The 17,025-nt window shown below is 37.9% G+C and overlaps 2 protein-coding genes across 3 annotated transcripts in view; both read right to left on the bottom strand.

Annotated features, from left to right (window-relative positions):
• Positions 1-1,696: 1,696 nt before the first annotated feature.
• Positions 1,697-12,788, bottom strand: slc15a1a (solute carrier family 15 member 1a). Its single transcript, XM_072397671.1, has 21 exons — positions 12,767-12,788; positions 11,829-11,970; positions 11,303-11,422; positions 11,075-11,174; positions 8,234-8,324; positions 8,059-8,142; positions 7,865-7,947; positions 7,671-7,757; positions 7,497-7,586; positions 7,376-7,420; positions 7,245-7,277; positions 7,064-7,152; positions 5,506-5,587; positions 5,236-5,355; positions 4,958-5,107; positions 4,796-4,842; positions 4,467-4,571; positions 4,244-4,355; positions 2,360-2,497; positions 2,091-2,198; positions 1,697-1,974 (listed from the first exon to the last, which is right to left on the bottom strand). The coding sequence occupies exons 1-21, from the start codon at positions 12,771-12,773 to the stop codon at positions 1,753-1,755; spliced, it is 2,055 nt and encodes a 684-aa protein (XP_072253772.1). The 5' UTR covers positions 12,774-12,788; the 3' UTR covers positions 1,697-1,752.
• A 1,451-nt stretch (positions 12,789-14,239) lies between these two features.
• Positions 14,240-17,025, bottom strand: part of LOC140319388 (dedicator of cytokinesis protein 9) — a 71,287-nt gene continuing 68,501 nt past the window's right edge. For both annotated transcript variants that reach the window (XM_072396997.1, XM_072396998.1), the window contains exon 53: positions 14,240-15,406. In XM_072396997.1, the coding sequence (XP_072253098.1) occupies positions 15,281-15,406 (126 nt within the window). In that variant the 3' untranslated portion in view covers positions 14,240-15,280. The remainder of the gene's footprint in view (positions 15,407-17,025) is intronic.

The raw sequence follows: 17,025 nt of genomic DNA, 5'->3' as shown, positions 1-17,025 counted from the left end.
CTATTCTAATTTAATTCTCGTTTACATGTCCCTTGTCTGCAGTTCAACCGCGGACAGACGGTATGTTACCATCCCCCATTTAGGTACAATCATCACAAGTAATGTGTTGAATGGTTCAAATTGGTAAAACAGGCACTGCAGAACACAACAGTTACTGGCTCTTTGAGAACTCAGATGGTACCTTCACATGTTGGCTCCAAAATCCTCTGGACTTCACTGTCGCTCAATTCGTCTGTTTTTAACAGTTAACATTGAGAACCGTTGTTTATATTTGGAATATATCACTTATGTCTGTTTTTGTTATGATACAGTACTAATGGTGCATTCAATGGCAGATGCGAAATTAAAGTAACTTTCATAGCAAAGCAAAAAGCAAGACCAAAACAGTACTATACTCTAATTTCCAAGGAGACAGCGAATGCAGCATAATCTGAAATTAGGTTAAAACAGAGAAAAACGAGACTGATTAGCCTTGACAGTTCTGTAAACTCTGTAAACAAATTTAAAGAGCTCACAGAATGACACATTTTCAAATGTGTATATGCGGCCAGAAACTAACTTTGAGTTGATGGTGACCAGACGCTCTAGCCCCCAGAGAAGTGTTTCCCCTCCCACACATAAATACTCTTCTTTAAAGAGTTAAAAACAGTTTAGAAGTGTTTTTGATGGCATTAAAATAAATGTTAACTCCATCTAATTAAATCAATGCATCTACAAATGTTTTGTCTTTAAAAAGCCTGCTGTCCACACTTTATCGAACAAGCTACCAGTTACACATGGAAGTTGGAGAAAAACAAGTAACCAGTTCCAACTTTTTAATTGTGAGAATTTGTTTATTTATTAATTTTACTAACCTTATCTGAAATAACTCACAGTTTATCTGAAAGAAAGAAAAAGACAATGCACATATAATGCATAAAAACAGTTGCAATTAGTTGCACCCCCTTATAAAAAATAAGCTGCCATTGTGTACGATTATTGCTACTGGCAGGAATGACCTCCTGTACCATTCTGTGTTACAGCGGAGCTGAAGAAGCCTCTTACTTAACATAGCCGACTCCGTTGTTTCAACACTATGTGATGTAGAGGGTTATTAATGATGTATAGTTAACTGTTACGTTATTATTTGTTATGTAACGAGTACTGTTTGAGTGAATACAGGTATATTTGGGTACCTACAGGACAAACAAGGTATTTCAACAATGTGACATTAGTTTTTTTTGTGAAGTAAAGAATGTTTATCTTTCCTGCTCACCTGCTAAGTGATTTATGATTTCATGACAAAAATGGTGACTGAGAAGCACTCACAGAGGATTATTAATGAATAGATTAATTAATTAATTAATTAGTTAATGTATTTATTCTTTATTTATTCATTTTTTCTTGAATACAAGTTATATGTAAATATAAAAGAGCAATTACATTTAGATATATTATGCACCTTGGGGAATAACAGAAATAATGCACTTTTCCAATATTACAGATAACATAATCTTCATCTTTTATACCAGCTTATGATATAATTTTGCCATTGCACTATACAATATTTAAAACACATACACACAAGATTGCACAGCTATCCTTATTAGGACTATGGACTGACTGTCTGTGATTAGACCAGAAAAGGTCCTAATGAAGTAACAAAAATAAGAAAGTACACATCCACACATTTACACATACACAGACTCTCACATTCTCTTTCACGTGTTGATATCAGACTTTGGAGATGGGGATATTACAGATATCTGTTGTTCAGATTTTGGTTTGTTTGGATTCATCATCACTGCTAACTGAGTCTCTTTTGACCATCTCAACCTCTGCCTTCTCTTGCTTGCTTTTATCATCCTCGTCGTCAGCCTTCATGAACTGGGCCTCGATCACTGCAGGATCAATGTAGGTGTAGAAATGTGCCATAATGGAGAAGATGATGCACACTGCCACCAAGAGAGAGGCAAACAGAGTGTACTCTGCCCACTTTGGAAGAAGAGGAGAGAGACAGAAACATGATGAATGGCAGTAATATCTTGGCAGTTGTTGTCTTGTGCGCAATGGTCAGCACAGTCAGACATTCAATATTTTTTTCCATTTACCTGTTTGGGAAGCTTTGCAAGCTCTGCCACAATCAGGACAATAAAGTTTCCAACAGCAACTGTCAACAACCAGCCTGCTTGCAGCACTGCTTTCATGTTACTGGGTGCCTTAATGACAAAAGAAAACAGCCCATGAAGAAAGGACTTCATACACACAAATATAAACAATCCAGGTTATAATTTCTGAAGGGTTAGGCACAGTAAGTCAACATGCATTGTGTCCTGAACTTTCATCCTGGATGCTGTAGTTATGGTATAATATAACGTACCTGTGAGTAAGAGAACTCTAGGCCAGTAACAGAAAACATCACTTCACCAACAGTGATGAAGAAGTACTGGGGGATCTGGAGGGCCATGTGAACCGTATTAGGCTTTATGTCCTCTGCTGCTATAATAGACTCCTGGCACTGAAAAACATATATAAAGGTTCAGTTTAGAGAAGAATTTAACAAACAGATCTGACTAGATTTTCAAAATGACAACATATCTTTCTTTTTTTTCTTGTTGTTCATACACATCGAATTAAGTTTCTCTTGTTGAATATGTTGCTTCTGAAAACTGAAAATCCTATGAAATTACTAAACTAAATATTTCATTAAGCTCCTAATGTGTTTCATCAGAACTGTGACCAAAGACCTAAGTCAAGTATGAACACGTTGAAAAACGTTTCCAGTACAATCTAACCCTCAGTCAGGCTTTCTGACTTCCCAGCCATCCATTGCACTTTGTCCCAAACCCGTTCCACTCTACTTAAGATTTAAATCTTTAAAAATGGGTCACAAATTGTGGTCTCGTTTGTTATTGATGAATGTTGGTTTTCTTAAACAACTGAACATTGTGGTTTTAAGCGAGCACTATTCAAACAGGAGTAAATAACGCAAGCTATTTTAAGATGCCTTCATCCACATTAGGGAATGTTTAAAGAAACAGGTGCCTAATTTCTGCACCAAACAATAATGAAGAATGTAAAACTAGACTGTGCTAGTTTCCACAGTGTGAAGACGTGCAGGCGAGCTCACAGGAGAGAAGTGTTTGTTCTCCATTTAATGCATCCCAACGCACAGAAGGTGCAGTCTGTTCACAACAGCATTCCTACACACAAAAGCTCAGTGAAAACTGTACTTAGTGATACCCAAACAGTATCATAAATATTACAACTGAAATCTATAGAAGTTCTGTTTTGCTGTTCAGTTATGCTATTTGATGCTATGCTGGATTTTTACAACCAATAATGATTTCATCAGTTTGTCTACTTAAGGTTAAAAGGACTCTTCTTTCCTGAATCTTGCCATCTTCTAGATCTGGGCGTCATCCCACCATTTCAACTGCTGCAGCGCACTCAACAACTGACCACTAGCCAGGGGAGGCAGATGGGAAGACAGGCAATGTTTGAAACATAAAGAGCAACCTGCCCTTTGTGCTCAGGGAGGGGAGAATGTGAAGATGAGACAGCGCATATGAAATATTGAACTGGATTTAACTTGATGTGGCTTCTGTTTTGCACAATTAAAAGGAGCTTTTGGCATAGTCATAGTCAGAAATAGCACTACTGTGGATCTTTTGGGAACATGTGACATTAAACAAAAATAAACGGATGAGAGGCTCTTGCATCTGGCTTTAATTCTCCACATCACCATCTGAGCCGTCAATTTCCCTTTTCTTTAAAATGTCCTGACAGCATGGGTAAGAGTTTTCTCAAAGGTGCACACAATTTCCTATCAAGCTTGTTTATGGAATGCACAACTTGTGCCTGAAAAGCATCGTATGCTTCATCCAGGCCCTTTTACTGTGCATAAATAATGACGAGGCCCGTGTTTCATTGTTATGCAGGCAGAAGTCACTCATTCAAACAGTGTACCCTATGATTTGTAGTGATTAATAGAAGATAGAATAAAAAAATAATTGAATAGAATAATGTAAAGGACAAAGTACTTGATCAAAGATCAAAGGCAATAAGAAAATACAGCTGATCACCATCTTTGTCGTGTGAGCTTCACATTTTTTCCCAGGTGAGGGAAAAATTTGCAAGCTAACACTTAGATATTTGTCATAATCATTGAAGTACACAGCATTCACGTACAAACTGTCCCTCATTAGATGAGATAAAGGACAAATACCCACAGATGATATTAAAAATCATGTGTGAAACTTACATTTGGTCCAATGGTTAAAGTGCTGGGAATAAAGAAAGTATAAGAACTTCCAAATCCAAAGTCCCTGCTGTATTCACACGACTGTGAACCATCCTGCAAGGTGAATGTGGCCCTGGTCATGAGAAAATAAAATATTTCTTACTCTGTAATCATCGTGCACAAAATTATTCTTGTTAAAAACAATAACACCACTGCACTAGATGGGATGGAAAACAATCCTTACCTTCCATTTCTTATTTGTGAGTAGTTGGAATAATAAAACGGCTGAATTATTCCAAAGTCGGCTGCACCGGAGACATTCACCTCTGCGTTCTTTCCATTTACAAATCTGAAACCGCAACACATCGGCCAAAATGTGAAAACCTCCACAGAGTCATCATATGTAACCTCACTGTTTTTAAAAGCTTAAACTCCGCACAAAGCTTGAGGTTGCAACTTTATGGACTACAGCAAACTCTTGCACATTATAAAAAGTAAAAGTAAATTTTCTTTTGGTACAACGGTCAACCAATTGCACATTAAAGCAGTTTAAACATTCAGAGTCAAACTCACCGAATTGCATTGCTTCCCTCTTGTGGCTTGGCAGCTAAATCATAAGTCTGAAAAAAAAAAAAAAAAGAAATGGATGTTTATTTCTTTTTTTAGCTTTCCTTTCATTTAGCTTTTAGTCCTCCCATGTGTCTTTATTTTCATTATTGTGTTCTTGTAACTTACCTGGACCCATTCCTTGCGGAGGTCTGAGGGAATAAGAAGTGTTTGCCGGGTTCCTCTGGCCACGAAAATATCCTTTAGCACTGGGGAGCTTCCTGCTGATGTTAAAACACTAATTCTATCGTTTTCAAATGTGAAGTATTCATCACTGGCCTGCAAAACAAAGAAATGGGTTGATTACACGCAAATAATCAGTGGTGGTTGAGATGGCATGTATCAGATTTTTGTAAATACAACATGTAAATTTTAACTTTACACAAGGTTGGGTGTGGATGACATACCTGAGCTGCAGATATATTCACTGTCAGCTGGTTTTGCAGCCGAACTGAGACTGCATTACTGCCCATGTTGAGTAATTTCAGCTGACTCTGGGAGGTTGACGGGAAGACGGGCAACGTTTTCTTAAAATGAAATCAAAGTAGTTCTGTTTTTATAAGCCCCAAGAGCAGATGTGCATTTTAAAACTTAATCTCAGGTAACTAACCAACAAACCACTGCACCTTGCTTAACAGTACATATGGAGACCAACACATTAATTGTTCTTGACTTACATCAATTTGAACCTGGACGACAGCAGCACAGACGAAAGCAAGAGCTGCCATTAACATCCCCACTGTCATTCTTTTCAGAGGTCTGTTGAAGGGACATGAGGTTTTATTACGGAATTTAGTCAAATTAACGCAACAAATGTTTTCATTTCAAAACAAGAAAACTTTTTCAATCTCTTTAGAACCGGTATTTTAACCCTTGCATAGATAATGTGGGTGTGATTCAGAATGCAAGCTTGAGCTCCTTCTTTCCAGAACCTTGTTTGAGCAAAACTCTCAAGTCTCCAAAGCTGAATATTCCTGCTGAAAGATGATTAGACGATTGACTCTCGAGGAAGAGTGCTAAATATTAAGCTACAGCCAGCAGCTTGGTTAGCTTGGTTTTATGGAACAGATGCTTTTTTACTCCCACTCCCTGCAGTGTGAATATATACACATCATGTGTGGGTGGATCTAAAGCAGCCCACTTGCTCTTGTTGAGAATAACCTATATGAAGCAAAATAACTGTAGCGGAATCTGCATGTGAAAAAAAAAAGAAAAAAGAAATCATCATCTGATTCTGCACCATTGTACCAGGGTCCACTGGGTTTCTCTATTTATGACCACATGCAGCCTTACAAAGTAGAGAAAGAGCAGAAGTGGAACAGTACAAATACTTTTTTGAGAAGAGACTTTTGCTTAACATTCGCTGTTATTCACGCCACTTTAACATTTCATTGAGAGCCTACAAAGACTGCAGACTGATGATTAAATGTCCATGCATGAAAAGCTTTGGTGCAGCAGACTCTGAATGTAATATAAAATGAGCTTACTTTGACCCTCAAGATTTCCAAGCTTGGGTATCAGAATTTTTCTAAAAATTGCTGTAACTTGTGGGATGAGGGTCACAGCAATGAAATAATTGACTGATTGAGCAATTATAACATTTACTTTTATGTTAGCCATTTAATTTATTTTCTTTAATACTTATACTATTTATCTGTAGCTGTATACAGGTAGTTAAAACTGTGTCTCAAAACATTACTTTAGCTTGAAGATGCAGGAGAAATGTTTGAGGGTGTGAAGTCTACACCTTGGTGGAAAAGAAGAAATCTTTAGGGCGTTTGAAAAGGGGATAAAATGACAATGTGAATGCAAAAATAGTTATAGCATTATTGTTGCATTGTCTTTTTGCATTGCTACTCAGAGGAATGATGGAGGAATCAATTTGTTTTGCAGCAGAGGAGTTGATTATTCTCACCTTCATTTGACAAATTGCCTTAAGTCTGTGGTGGAAAACCACACAAACAACATCATGAAGGAATCTGTTATTTTTCTTTGGAAAAAAAGATTTTTAAAAAACTGCTAGCATGAAACAGAGATGGGCATATTTTGTTGTTTGTTGATTAAGCTGCCAGCAGAAAAAAACGTGGAACTGGTGCTTTTTTTTCAGCTAAAATGAATTTATCTGTAACCTTGAAAGCAAAGAAAAACCCCAAAACTTTCAGAGCCTGTGTGAAGTTATTGATTGGTGGTATAAACAACTGACAAACGCAGCGTACACATCATGGGCTCACTTACGTGAAGTCCAGGCCACATTTTTTGATCAGAGGGTATATCAAGCTGTCCATAACAGGCACCAGAGTTAGGATCAGGATGGGGTTGACAGTCTTTAAGAAAAAGAAATCGCACAGTGAGAATCTTGTTTAATAAAGTGCAGTACACGAGTCCAGGCTTGTATGATAAAGTCATCTTAACTTACCTGCATCTGATCAGGTTGTATAACAAGAAGACCCTGCAGACAAAAAGTAAATATTATTATATAAACATATATTATCATTGGTTTAGTCAGAAATGAAAAAATAAATATGTTGGTATTATCACCAAACTTACAAAATCTCCATTCATTGTGGTAGCTTGAAGAGTCCATCTTGAGCCCTTTAATGGAGATGCAAAATTTAGTATAATCTTTACTGCAAACAGGTGATTTTGCCTTTGAAAATAATGACTGTACCTTTTGATCAAATAGGGTCCAGAACATTGGCAGTGGGATGTATAGAAAAAGAACCTTCAGCACCATTTTGATTTGAGCGATGAGGAGTTTCTATAACACAGATAATAGAGAGTGAGCAGATGTTATTAAACTGAAGAAATAGCTGATGTGATAATTCCCTGAAATATAGCTTACTTCATATTTTTCCTCTGCCCAGTCCATCCAGTGCTTCCTCTTTGGGTACTGCTTGCTTCTGTGCCTGTAGCGATTTTTAATGGCAAACTGAAACAGAGAATAATCCTTTTAGAAACATCTGGGGTCACTGGTGGTACCATACAGTCTATAATAGGTGAACATTTATGCAGAAAACGCTGATTTTACTGACTCACCCCAATACATTTACACACGTCCAGCATGATGTTCCCCTGTGGTTTAGCTTTGTAGTACATGCCGCTTCCCATGATAAACACCACTGTTAGCCAACACCACAGGAAAATGCTCAGTTTCAATCCACAGTCCATGAAACAAATCTTTCATTTTTTGTTATTTGTACACAATATATATCAAAACTGTTTACACATACCAAGTGCAATCACCATTAGTGCTGCAGGGACACCAAAGGCAAGAGAATAACACTTCTGTTTACTGTAGATGCCACAGTCCTGAGCTGCAACAACATACATTTAATTATCATTTCAATTTCCCTTGAATGGAACAATTTATGGCATGGTTCATCATGAAATTAATGTAATTTCTACCTCTGAGAATTGGCGTTATAATGGTTGATAAGAGACTTCCACCATTGATACACAGATAGAAAACAGAGAAGAAAGTTCTCCTTTGGTTTTCCTGCACAGAAACACAGTGACCATTTTTGTGATATGCTGAATATGATGTGCAAATAAAGCAATAATTATATGTGTAATACATAAATATTGTAACCAAAGTTCTTTTTTAAGCATATTTCCAGGGGTGATAGTATCATTATCGTGACCGGATTACACTCTATTTGGTCATTTCTCTTTTCTCTTTAGAAAGGTTTTGCTCTCAGTTATACCTCTGCCACTTGTTTGCTATTCCTCGAGTTTGCTTTTTTTTCCACTTGTGTTCTTTTGGCCAAAAGTGTTTCTCAGTGTTTAGTACATATACTGCCAAAAGTATTAGCTCATCCGCCTTTACACACATATGAATTTAAGTCACATCCCATTTTTAATCCATAGGGTTTAATATGACGTTGGTCCACCCTTTGCAGCCATAACAGCTTCAACTCTTCTGGGCAAGCTTTCCACAAGGTTTAGGAGTGTGTTTATGGGGATTTTTGACCATTCTTCCAGAAGCGCATTTGTGAGGTCAGACACTGATGTTGGACCAGAAGGCCTGGCTCGCAGTGTCCTCTCTAATTCATCCTAAAGGTGTTCTATCGGGTTGAGGTCAGGACTCTGTGCAGACCAGTCAAGTTCTTCCACACAAACTCGCTCATCCATGTCTCTATGGACCTTGCTTTGTGCACTGGTTATGTTGGCACAAAACGGGGTCATCCTCAAACTGTTTCCACAAAGTTGGGAGCATGAAATTGTCCAAAATCTCTTGGTATGCTGAAGCATTCAGAGTTCCTTTTATTGGAACTAAAGTGCCAAGCCCAGCTCCTGAAGAACAACCCCACACAATAACCCCCTCTCCATTAAACTTTACATTTGGCACAATGCAGTCAGACAAGTACCGTTCTCCAGGCAACCACCAAACCCAGACTCCTCCATCAGATTTCCAAATAAAGAAGCGTGATTTGTCACTCCAGAGAATGCATCTCCACTGCTTTAGGTGCACTTGGTGATGGATGGCTTGGATGCAGCTGCTCGGCCATGGAAACCTATTCCATGAAGCTCTCTATGCACTGTTCTTGAGCTAATCTGAAGGCCACATGAAGTCTGGAGGTCTGTAGTGATTGAATCTGTCTGTGACCTCTGCGCACTATAAGCCTCAGCATCCGCTGACCCCGCTCTGTCATTTTATGTGGCCTACCACTTTGTGACTGAGTTACTGTCTTTCCCAATCGCTTCCACTTTGTTATAATACCACTGACAGTTGGCTGTGGAATATGTTGTATTTTTATATTTCTGGACTTGTTGCACAGGTGGCATCCTATCACGGTACCAAGCTGGAATTCACTGAGCTTCTGAGAGCGACCCATTCTTTCACAAATGTTTGTAGAGGCAGTCTGCATGCCTAGGTGCTTGAATTCATACACCTGTGGCCATGGAAATGATTGGAACCATCCATTTTCTATACCGGGGTCGCACGGGGGACTGGAGCCTATCCCAGCGGTCATTGGGTGAGAGGGGGGGGGGTAGTAATTGCAACACCTGAATTTAATTAGTTGGATGGGTGAGTGAATACATTTGGCAGTATAGTGTATTTCCCACCAGTTACCACTGTACTCCTGTAGTTTTTCTTTCCTGCCAGTACGATCTTTAAGTATACACGATCATTGCTTTTAGTTGATTCTATGTAGGTTTTGTCAAGGATCAAGTTTTTTTAAAACCTTCTTACCTATTCCCTGTTTGCTTTGGTTGCCCCACATATATGCCTGACTTTGACCACTGCTTTGTGCAATACACTTTGGATTTTGGTCTTGGATTCTGTTTTATACTTGATCCCTGATTTGAAGTTACTATCTGATCACAGACTGACACTGTGAAACTGTTGGCACACCTTTATGGTCCAGACTGAAATAACAGCAACTATATAAACAGATATTGATGGTTTCTCAGACAATCTTAATGACTCTGGTGTGCCTTTGACCTTTCCTGTAGTGCCACCATGAGGCTGAGATCAGTAATTTGTAAGCCAATGTCTTTGATATATTTCAAAGCCCCAACTGTGTGGAAATATATAAATTTTGATTAATTAAGAGAGTAGCTATTTCACCAGATTAGACTTGCTCTCATTTTCTCCCCCCATAGTCTAAGAAGAGGTTGAAGTGTGAATAGCCTGGAGATACTGAATCATCTTCACGAAGAAACTTGGCAACAAACAAATTAAACCGAGATTGTGGTTTGTTACAGAGTGGCTAATGTATGCTTGGGCCATTCTCCTAAAGCAGAGATGAGAGGCAGGCTACAGAGGTCTGATATTCACATTTTTAATAATCTAAAACTTCAGATTTTCTTTTAAACTTGTATTGTCCAGCTGACACTGATTTATCAGTCCCTTCTGAAGCCACAAAAATACTTTTTATGGCTTTGTTTCACATGTGCAGTGTGTGACACAATTTATGATAGAGAAGTTCAACTGAGTTCCCTTTTATTTCTTGATAGTGCTGTTATCAAAATGTTTCTTAACTTTATGTTTTAATTAAATTCAATTCAAATACTTGTAAAACCAATGAAAATATCATTAGCCAGTTAAATTGTCATTAATCTCAGGTATTTTTTGCATTACAGTCACACCAAGTTTGATAGATCTCATGTTCTTTCTGTTTTCTAAAGACAGTAGGGATCACATGTAATACAATACTTCTCTGGGATGCAGCAACTGTATGGTCAATGTAAATGCTGAAACCAAAGATCAAAGATTTGGCTGAAGAGAGGAAGTACTGTTACCTGGTGATCACCAAATTGGTCTCCACCAAAAGCAGCCACACAAGGTTTGATACCACCAGTGCCAAGAGCGATGAGGAGGAGACCCACCATGGACAACGCGCTGGAGTGAGGAGTGAGGAGTGAAGAACAAGTGCATGAACAGGGTGCAGTGTGGACAGAGGGGATGAAAACTGTCACTTTAAAGACTGTGACTGTACTATATATCACTATAGCAGAATTGAAACCCACACATGAAAGGTCATGTTGTTTGGTGTCCCATCTCTATCTGTATCAGTGATGTCATGGATCGCACTGACAGCCATCACCACCTGGCCAATCGCATATACAATTGACAGGTAGATGATGGTCCTGTGAGGGGAAGAGTCAAAAAGACAGTCGTGAAGAAATGCACATGTCGATACTTTATGTAAGTAAAAGTACCTCTCCGCTGCAAAACAAGTAAATTACATTGACTATACAATTATACTTTACATGATTAGATCCATACTGAAGCACATGATAATGTTAATGGGATTTATTATAATCATACATTTGTTTTAAAGCAGTGGACTACAGCCTGCAACACTAGAATAACATGTGTAATGTTTCTCTCTGAAAAGCAGTGATAGTAAAAGCAGCAACATAAAAGATGTCACAAAAATTTCCCTGTAAGTATAACATGTGCACTCTCCACCACAGAGTGGAAGACATCTCACAATCCGCCAATCTCAAGGCCTCAAACATTGAATCAGTGGAACTTGAGTCCGTCACTCACTTAAACTTTCCTAACCAGGAGTCAGCCACAATGGCCCCGAGGATGGGGGTCAGGTAGCAGAGAGCCACAAAGGTGTGGTAGATGGAGGTGGCCAAGTCATCATCCCAGCGTAAGAAGTACTTAAAGTACAGCACCAGTACAGCTGTAGAAAGTCAGAGAAAAACATCAGCTTCCTCTTATTCCACATCAACTGCACACTAACTCCAGCTGTAAAATAAATGCTGTTTTCACGGGATTTAGGAACAAAAATGACTGAGCTGGTTTGAGATTTAACTTTGAGTTTGTTGACATGATTATGTTATAGAAATAACAGAGTATAGTAGAAGTATAATCCACATCACTATTAAATTTACCCAGCTGATTTCTAGCTTTTTGTTCATATCTGTGAATTAGGTATTATCGTATCAAATAAGTATCAAATCGTAGACATTTCTAAGCATTTCTAGAAATCTTAATAATGGATACATTTTGTTCAACTTTTCTTGATATTTAAGAGTCAAAGGTTTACATGAGGTACTTTTGATTATCCACCTATGACTTAGAAACTGCTGCCTATAGCCAGAGGAAAAATAACTTTTCCACGAAGCTCTAAAGCTTAAGATTTTTCCATGATTTACTTTCTGTAAAAAAAATGTAAAAAATTTTGAGCTCAGTATTGTAAAATCCAATCTTTTTTTTTTTCTTGCAGGAAACCCCTATTTGTATCCACTTTCTTGAATAAACCAGCAGTGTTTACCCGTCAGACTTTCTACCACCCATCGTTAGTCTGTTCTGACCCACGTTTCTGTATTCTAGCTTGCTGTGTTTTTGCATTGTTGGACAATTCAAAACGCATGTATCTGTTAAATATGATTTTTGTTTTGTTCGTTTGTATGCTTTCATTGCTAAACTGTGTGTGCCAACACTTTTGGGTCCTGTATTTGAACTGTAACACTCACCTCGCATTCCATAGTAGGAGAACCTCTCACAGAACTCGTTCACAACAATGAAGAAGATGCTGAGTGGGTAACCACACACCTCTTTGCTCTGGTTTGCAAAAACAACAACTTTACAGTGAAGTCTTCAGCAGTGGTAAAGGAAGTATTTAATCATTTGATAAATTCATGAATCAAACACTGCAAAGCACATAATTCCATTTAAACTAATAGGAATATTGAGTAATTGACACTAAATGAAATGTGAAGGAGGACTCATCCTGCATGATGCAGAATGGTCCATGAGATTTCATTATGTGCATCATAAAAGATGTGTTAAAACTTTGGTCAAACTGAGACAAATTGAGGGGAATTGAATCTAAACAATGCCTCGTCTCATAAACTGGTTGATTTTGTGTTGAAATAAAATCTAAAAAACAACAAGAAGTGAGATAGAGTTTGTGGAGAAAAGGTAGAACACGTTCTTCGACAATGCACAAGAATTGTAAACAGCAAAGCAACATGCAATAAGCTATGTGATAAAGTCCACGAAGCAAATGACTGAGAGCCAGGTTGCTTTATTCCTATGAGTGATCAGTTAGTCTTACACAGTAGTCAAAAATGAAAGTCGGTACGTTACCGTTCCTTTGTTCCTTTTTTCCTTTTTGGGATCTTCTTTATCTGTGAGCAAAATATTATATATCATTTAAAGCCAACTCAAATAATTCCTCAAAAAATGGGAAAAAAATGTCAAGGCTTACTAACTCTCCAAAGAACTTGCTTGGTATGTTAAAAACTAGTGCTGGGCACGTTAACGCATTATTTTTGCATTAACTAATCAATTAATTATCGCCGACAATTATTTGTCTCCCATTAACACAGTTTTTATTATCTATCATTTTTATTGGAAACGTCCGTTGCTCATCGGTTTTTATTTTGAAAAAGTCCATCGTGAGCGAGCCTAGCAAGTGATCATGATTAATCACAGGAAATCATGCGATTAACACGATTAATTGCCCAGTCCTATTAAAAACATGAAGTGAAAGAGAATATTCTTCCTAGTCTTGACTTTTTCCACAGGCATTCATACTTCCTTGACTGGAGAATTTACTTTATTTTAATTTTAACAAAAGCACACAACATAATATTCGTTAGTAGTCTCACCTGTCATGATGTCTTATTAAAGGCTGCCACCTGCTCTCTGTAGCACTTTGATATTCCTCAGATATTCCTGCGGGGAGCAGCTGATTATTACACCTTCCCTGTTTACTGGTGTAAGTGGGAATACTTGACATATCATTGCTTCTTATTAGCCCTTCTTTCACACTGCTGACTGCGCTGCTTTTATGATAGGATGGTTTTATGATAGGAATGTGAGATACAGGAGATAGGGAGTGGGTTATGTTCAGTCCCTGACATTTCATACACAACAGTCAAGCCAATTGTGACAACTGTAAAAGATCAAACAAGTGAACTAAGGACTCATTAATGCAAGTGCGGAGAATTAGTGTTTTTATTTAAAAGATAAGCATTAGGGAACATCTTTGTATACAGCAGAACAGTGACTTGTGTTAAATTAAAAAAAAAAAAACCTCAAATATATGACAACATCTTTAACATTTCAAATAACACAAAAAAGTATAAGCTTCATATTTCTTCCACAGTAGGCGTAGTGTCTTTTCCCCACACCTCATCACTTTGGCAAAAAGGTGGACATATTCCTTACAGTGTATGATCCCCACACAGCAAGATGCTTTGCAAATATTGCACACACTCCTTTTTTTATATATATATACATTAATAAACAACTTGGAATATACTTTTTTAAGCAATGGCTTTAAAAATTTAAAAACTCTCCCATTCTAAGACATTGAAGTGGTTTAAGACTGAATGCTAACATAAGTCATATGAGGCCCTTTTGCCAAAATTGCCTTTTGTGGAGATGTAACTTCATGTACAGGGAGATGAGCGTCAATGTATGCAGCATATACTGTTCATCAAGACATCAATACAGTGACTTATAAAAGTGAAATACTGTACACAAAAACACAATGTAAAACATTATCAAAATTTTTTTTTTAAAAAGAAAAAAGAAAGACAAAAGTGGGCTTTTGGGAGTAATTTGGTGACATGCATGCTTTATAATCTCAACAGTAATGTCTCCATAGAAAACACTGCTCTGTCTTTTCAGGTAGAAACAGATGAAGACGAGGAAGACGAGACATGTTAGGCCTCATCAAAGATTGCGTCTGTCCATAAAACTGGAACAAAGTCTGAGTCCTGACATCTTTGCCGAATGTCGTCACACCAGACATTGCCTCAGTGCCCTTCCCCAACCCAGTGAATCACCATGCCAGGTGTACATGTCACAGAAGTCCAGTGCTTCGCTCATGGTTGATGAAGAGCCCCAAGCTGCAAAAGTAGGGGTGAGAGTTGTTTGTGCTTCCAGCAGTTTCCCTTTAAGCTGACCGAGTCACTCAATAGGACACTGCCAGCAGGCCTCTTCGGCAAGTGTGCATGTCTCTACGTGGACTAGTATCATACCACAGAGGATGAGCTGGGGATGCCCTGGATGGTGGCACTGGTTGGTGTGCCACTAATGGCGTTGAAGATGTGAAGCGAGTCTGGGAGGACGCTCTTCATACCATCCTCCACAGGACAGATCTGGAAAGAAGAGTGCATGGAGCAAGCATAAGACAGTCAGTGGCTTGATTAATAATCAAGTCAAGTCCAAAGATAACAATTGGCTTTTTTTGAGTTGATGGTGAAATAAATACCACTTTCTTGTCTGTAAGTTAAATATGAAGCCAGAGCTTAGACACTACTTAGCTGAGCTTAGGATAAAGACAGGGGATGTGGGGAATTGGTTAGCTCTATCCATGGAAACAAAACCTGCGTATCATTTATTAACATAGGTTATGTGTCAGACTATCATTTGGCTGAGAGCAGTAAGATATTACCCTCTAAAACCACAAATGACATTTTTACTTTTCACTTTCAGGCACTCTCCTAAAAAGCTGTAGCTGCATATTTACAGAACAGACATTGTGAGAAATTGTCCCAGTGAGCACCAAATGGGATTGAAGTATCGATTTCAAACTTTTAGTGAACTTTTAAGACCTCTTTTAACCAACCAGCTACTGAAAACAAGGCACTGGTTAGCTCATCTAGTCGAGCGCGCTCCCTTTGTACAAACTTTGAAGGTCCTTATTGTAGCTGGCGTGGGTCGAGTCTTGAACTGTGACCCTTTGCTGCATGTTGTCTCTCTCTGTCACATTTCCTGTAAATTTCCACTAGTTCCTTTTATTAGAGTAAATTAATTAATAAGAAGGCAGCTAAATAGATCAATGTGTCACAAAACACAAATTTGTGAAATCATTTTGACCGTTCCGAAAAAATTTTGCATATCCATGCACAGGTGGCCCAATTTGTTTTTTAAACAAAATACAAAATTGCTCACTGGGGCGTTTCTCATATTCTTCTCAGCACCTATTAAAAACATAATACAGAATAATGCACACAAACATGCACAAAAACACACACAGAAAATCAATCCACAGAATTTGTGTACGTAAACACATAAAAAATACAAAAACACATTTTTGTCTAATCAATACAGTTCATACACATACAAAAGCATGCCAGAAAAACACATGCCAGAAAAGTAAAAAAATAATAAAATAAGCCAAGAAGTGATTGTTGGTCCAGTCAGCTGTCATTGCAGCAGCGCCCATAGCAGAGGAGTTAGTTAGTTTGGAGTTTTAAAAAAGCTGGACTTTAATATTTAATATTTAAGATATTTCATAGCTCCAGCCTCTCAGTGTGAATGTTTGCTACTTGTGTTGTGGTAAATCGCACATTTCTGGGTGTCCACTAGTAGTGGGACTAACCACAACACGATTCTCAATTAATCAATGGCAGATCAATCTACTATGAAAATGTTTGTTACTAACATCCCTTATCAGGATGATAAGCTATTATGATGTTTGATGACAGTAAAAAAGTGCTTCATGTGTATCCATTTTCTTATTTATAGCTGGTATGCACAGATAAACCAGTCAATGATCTGATAAGATTTTATAACTTTTTCAATCCATGCAGCAATTAACTGTCAATAGTTCAACCTTAACTTTAGAGTAACCACACAAATACCGAGACGTTTGATATTTTCATAATGCAAAGTTCCCATAATCTTTGTCTGGCTGGACCAACAATTAACCATTCCATCTTTATTGCAAACTGATGCTCATAGCATTACCATCAAATCTGCACATGTCAGCACA

Source organism: Leuresthes tenuis, unplaced genomic scaffold, assembly GCF_036924035.1.
Source record: "Leuresthes tenuis unplaced genomic scaffold, fLeuTen1.0.hap1 SCAF_12, whole genome shotgun sequence".
Classification (NCBI taxonomy): Eukaryota; Metazoa; Chordata; class Actinopteri; order Atheriniformes; family Atherinopsidae; genus Leuresthes; species Leuresthes tenuis.
Note: the sequence above shows the minus strand (reverse complement) of the source record. Positions and strands in the feature narration are given on the sequence as shown.

Excerpts from the sequence above, each read along its gene's own strand:
- slc15a1a (XM_072397671.1), bottom strand. Across the intron at positions 7,153-7,244 it reads TACAACCTGATCAGATGCAG|ACTGTCAACCCCATCCTGAT; the intron begins GTAAGTTAAGAT and ends TTTTTCTTAAAG. Across the intron at positions 5,108-5,235 it reads TGAATATATCTGCAGCTCAG|GCCAGTGATGAATACTTCAC; the intron begins GTATGTCATCCA and ends TTTGTTTTGCAG.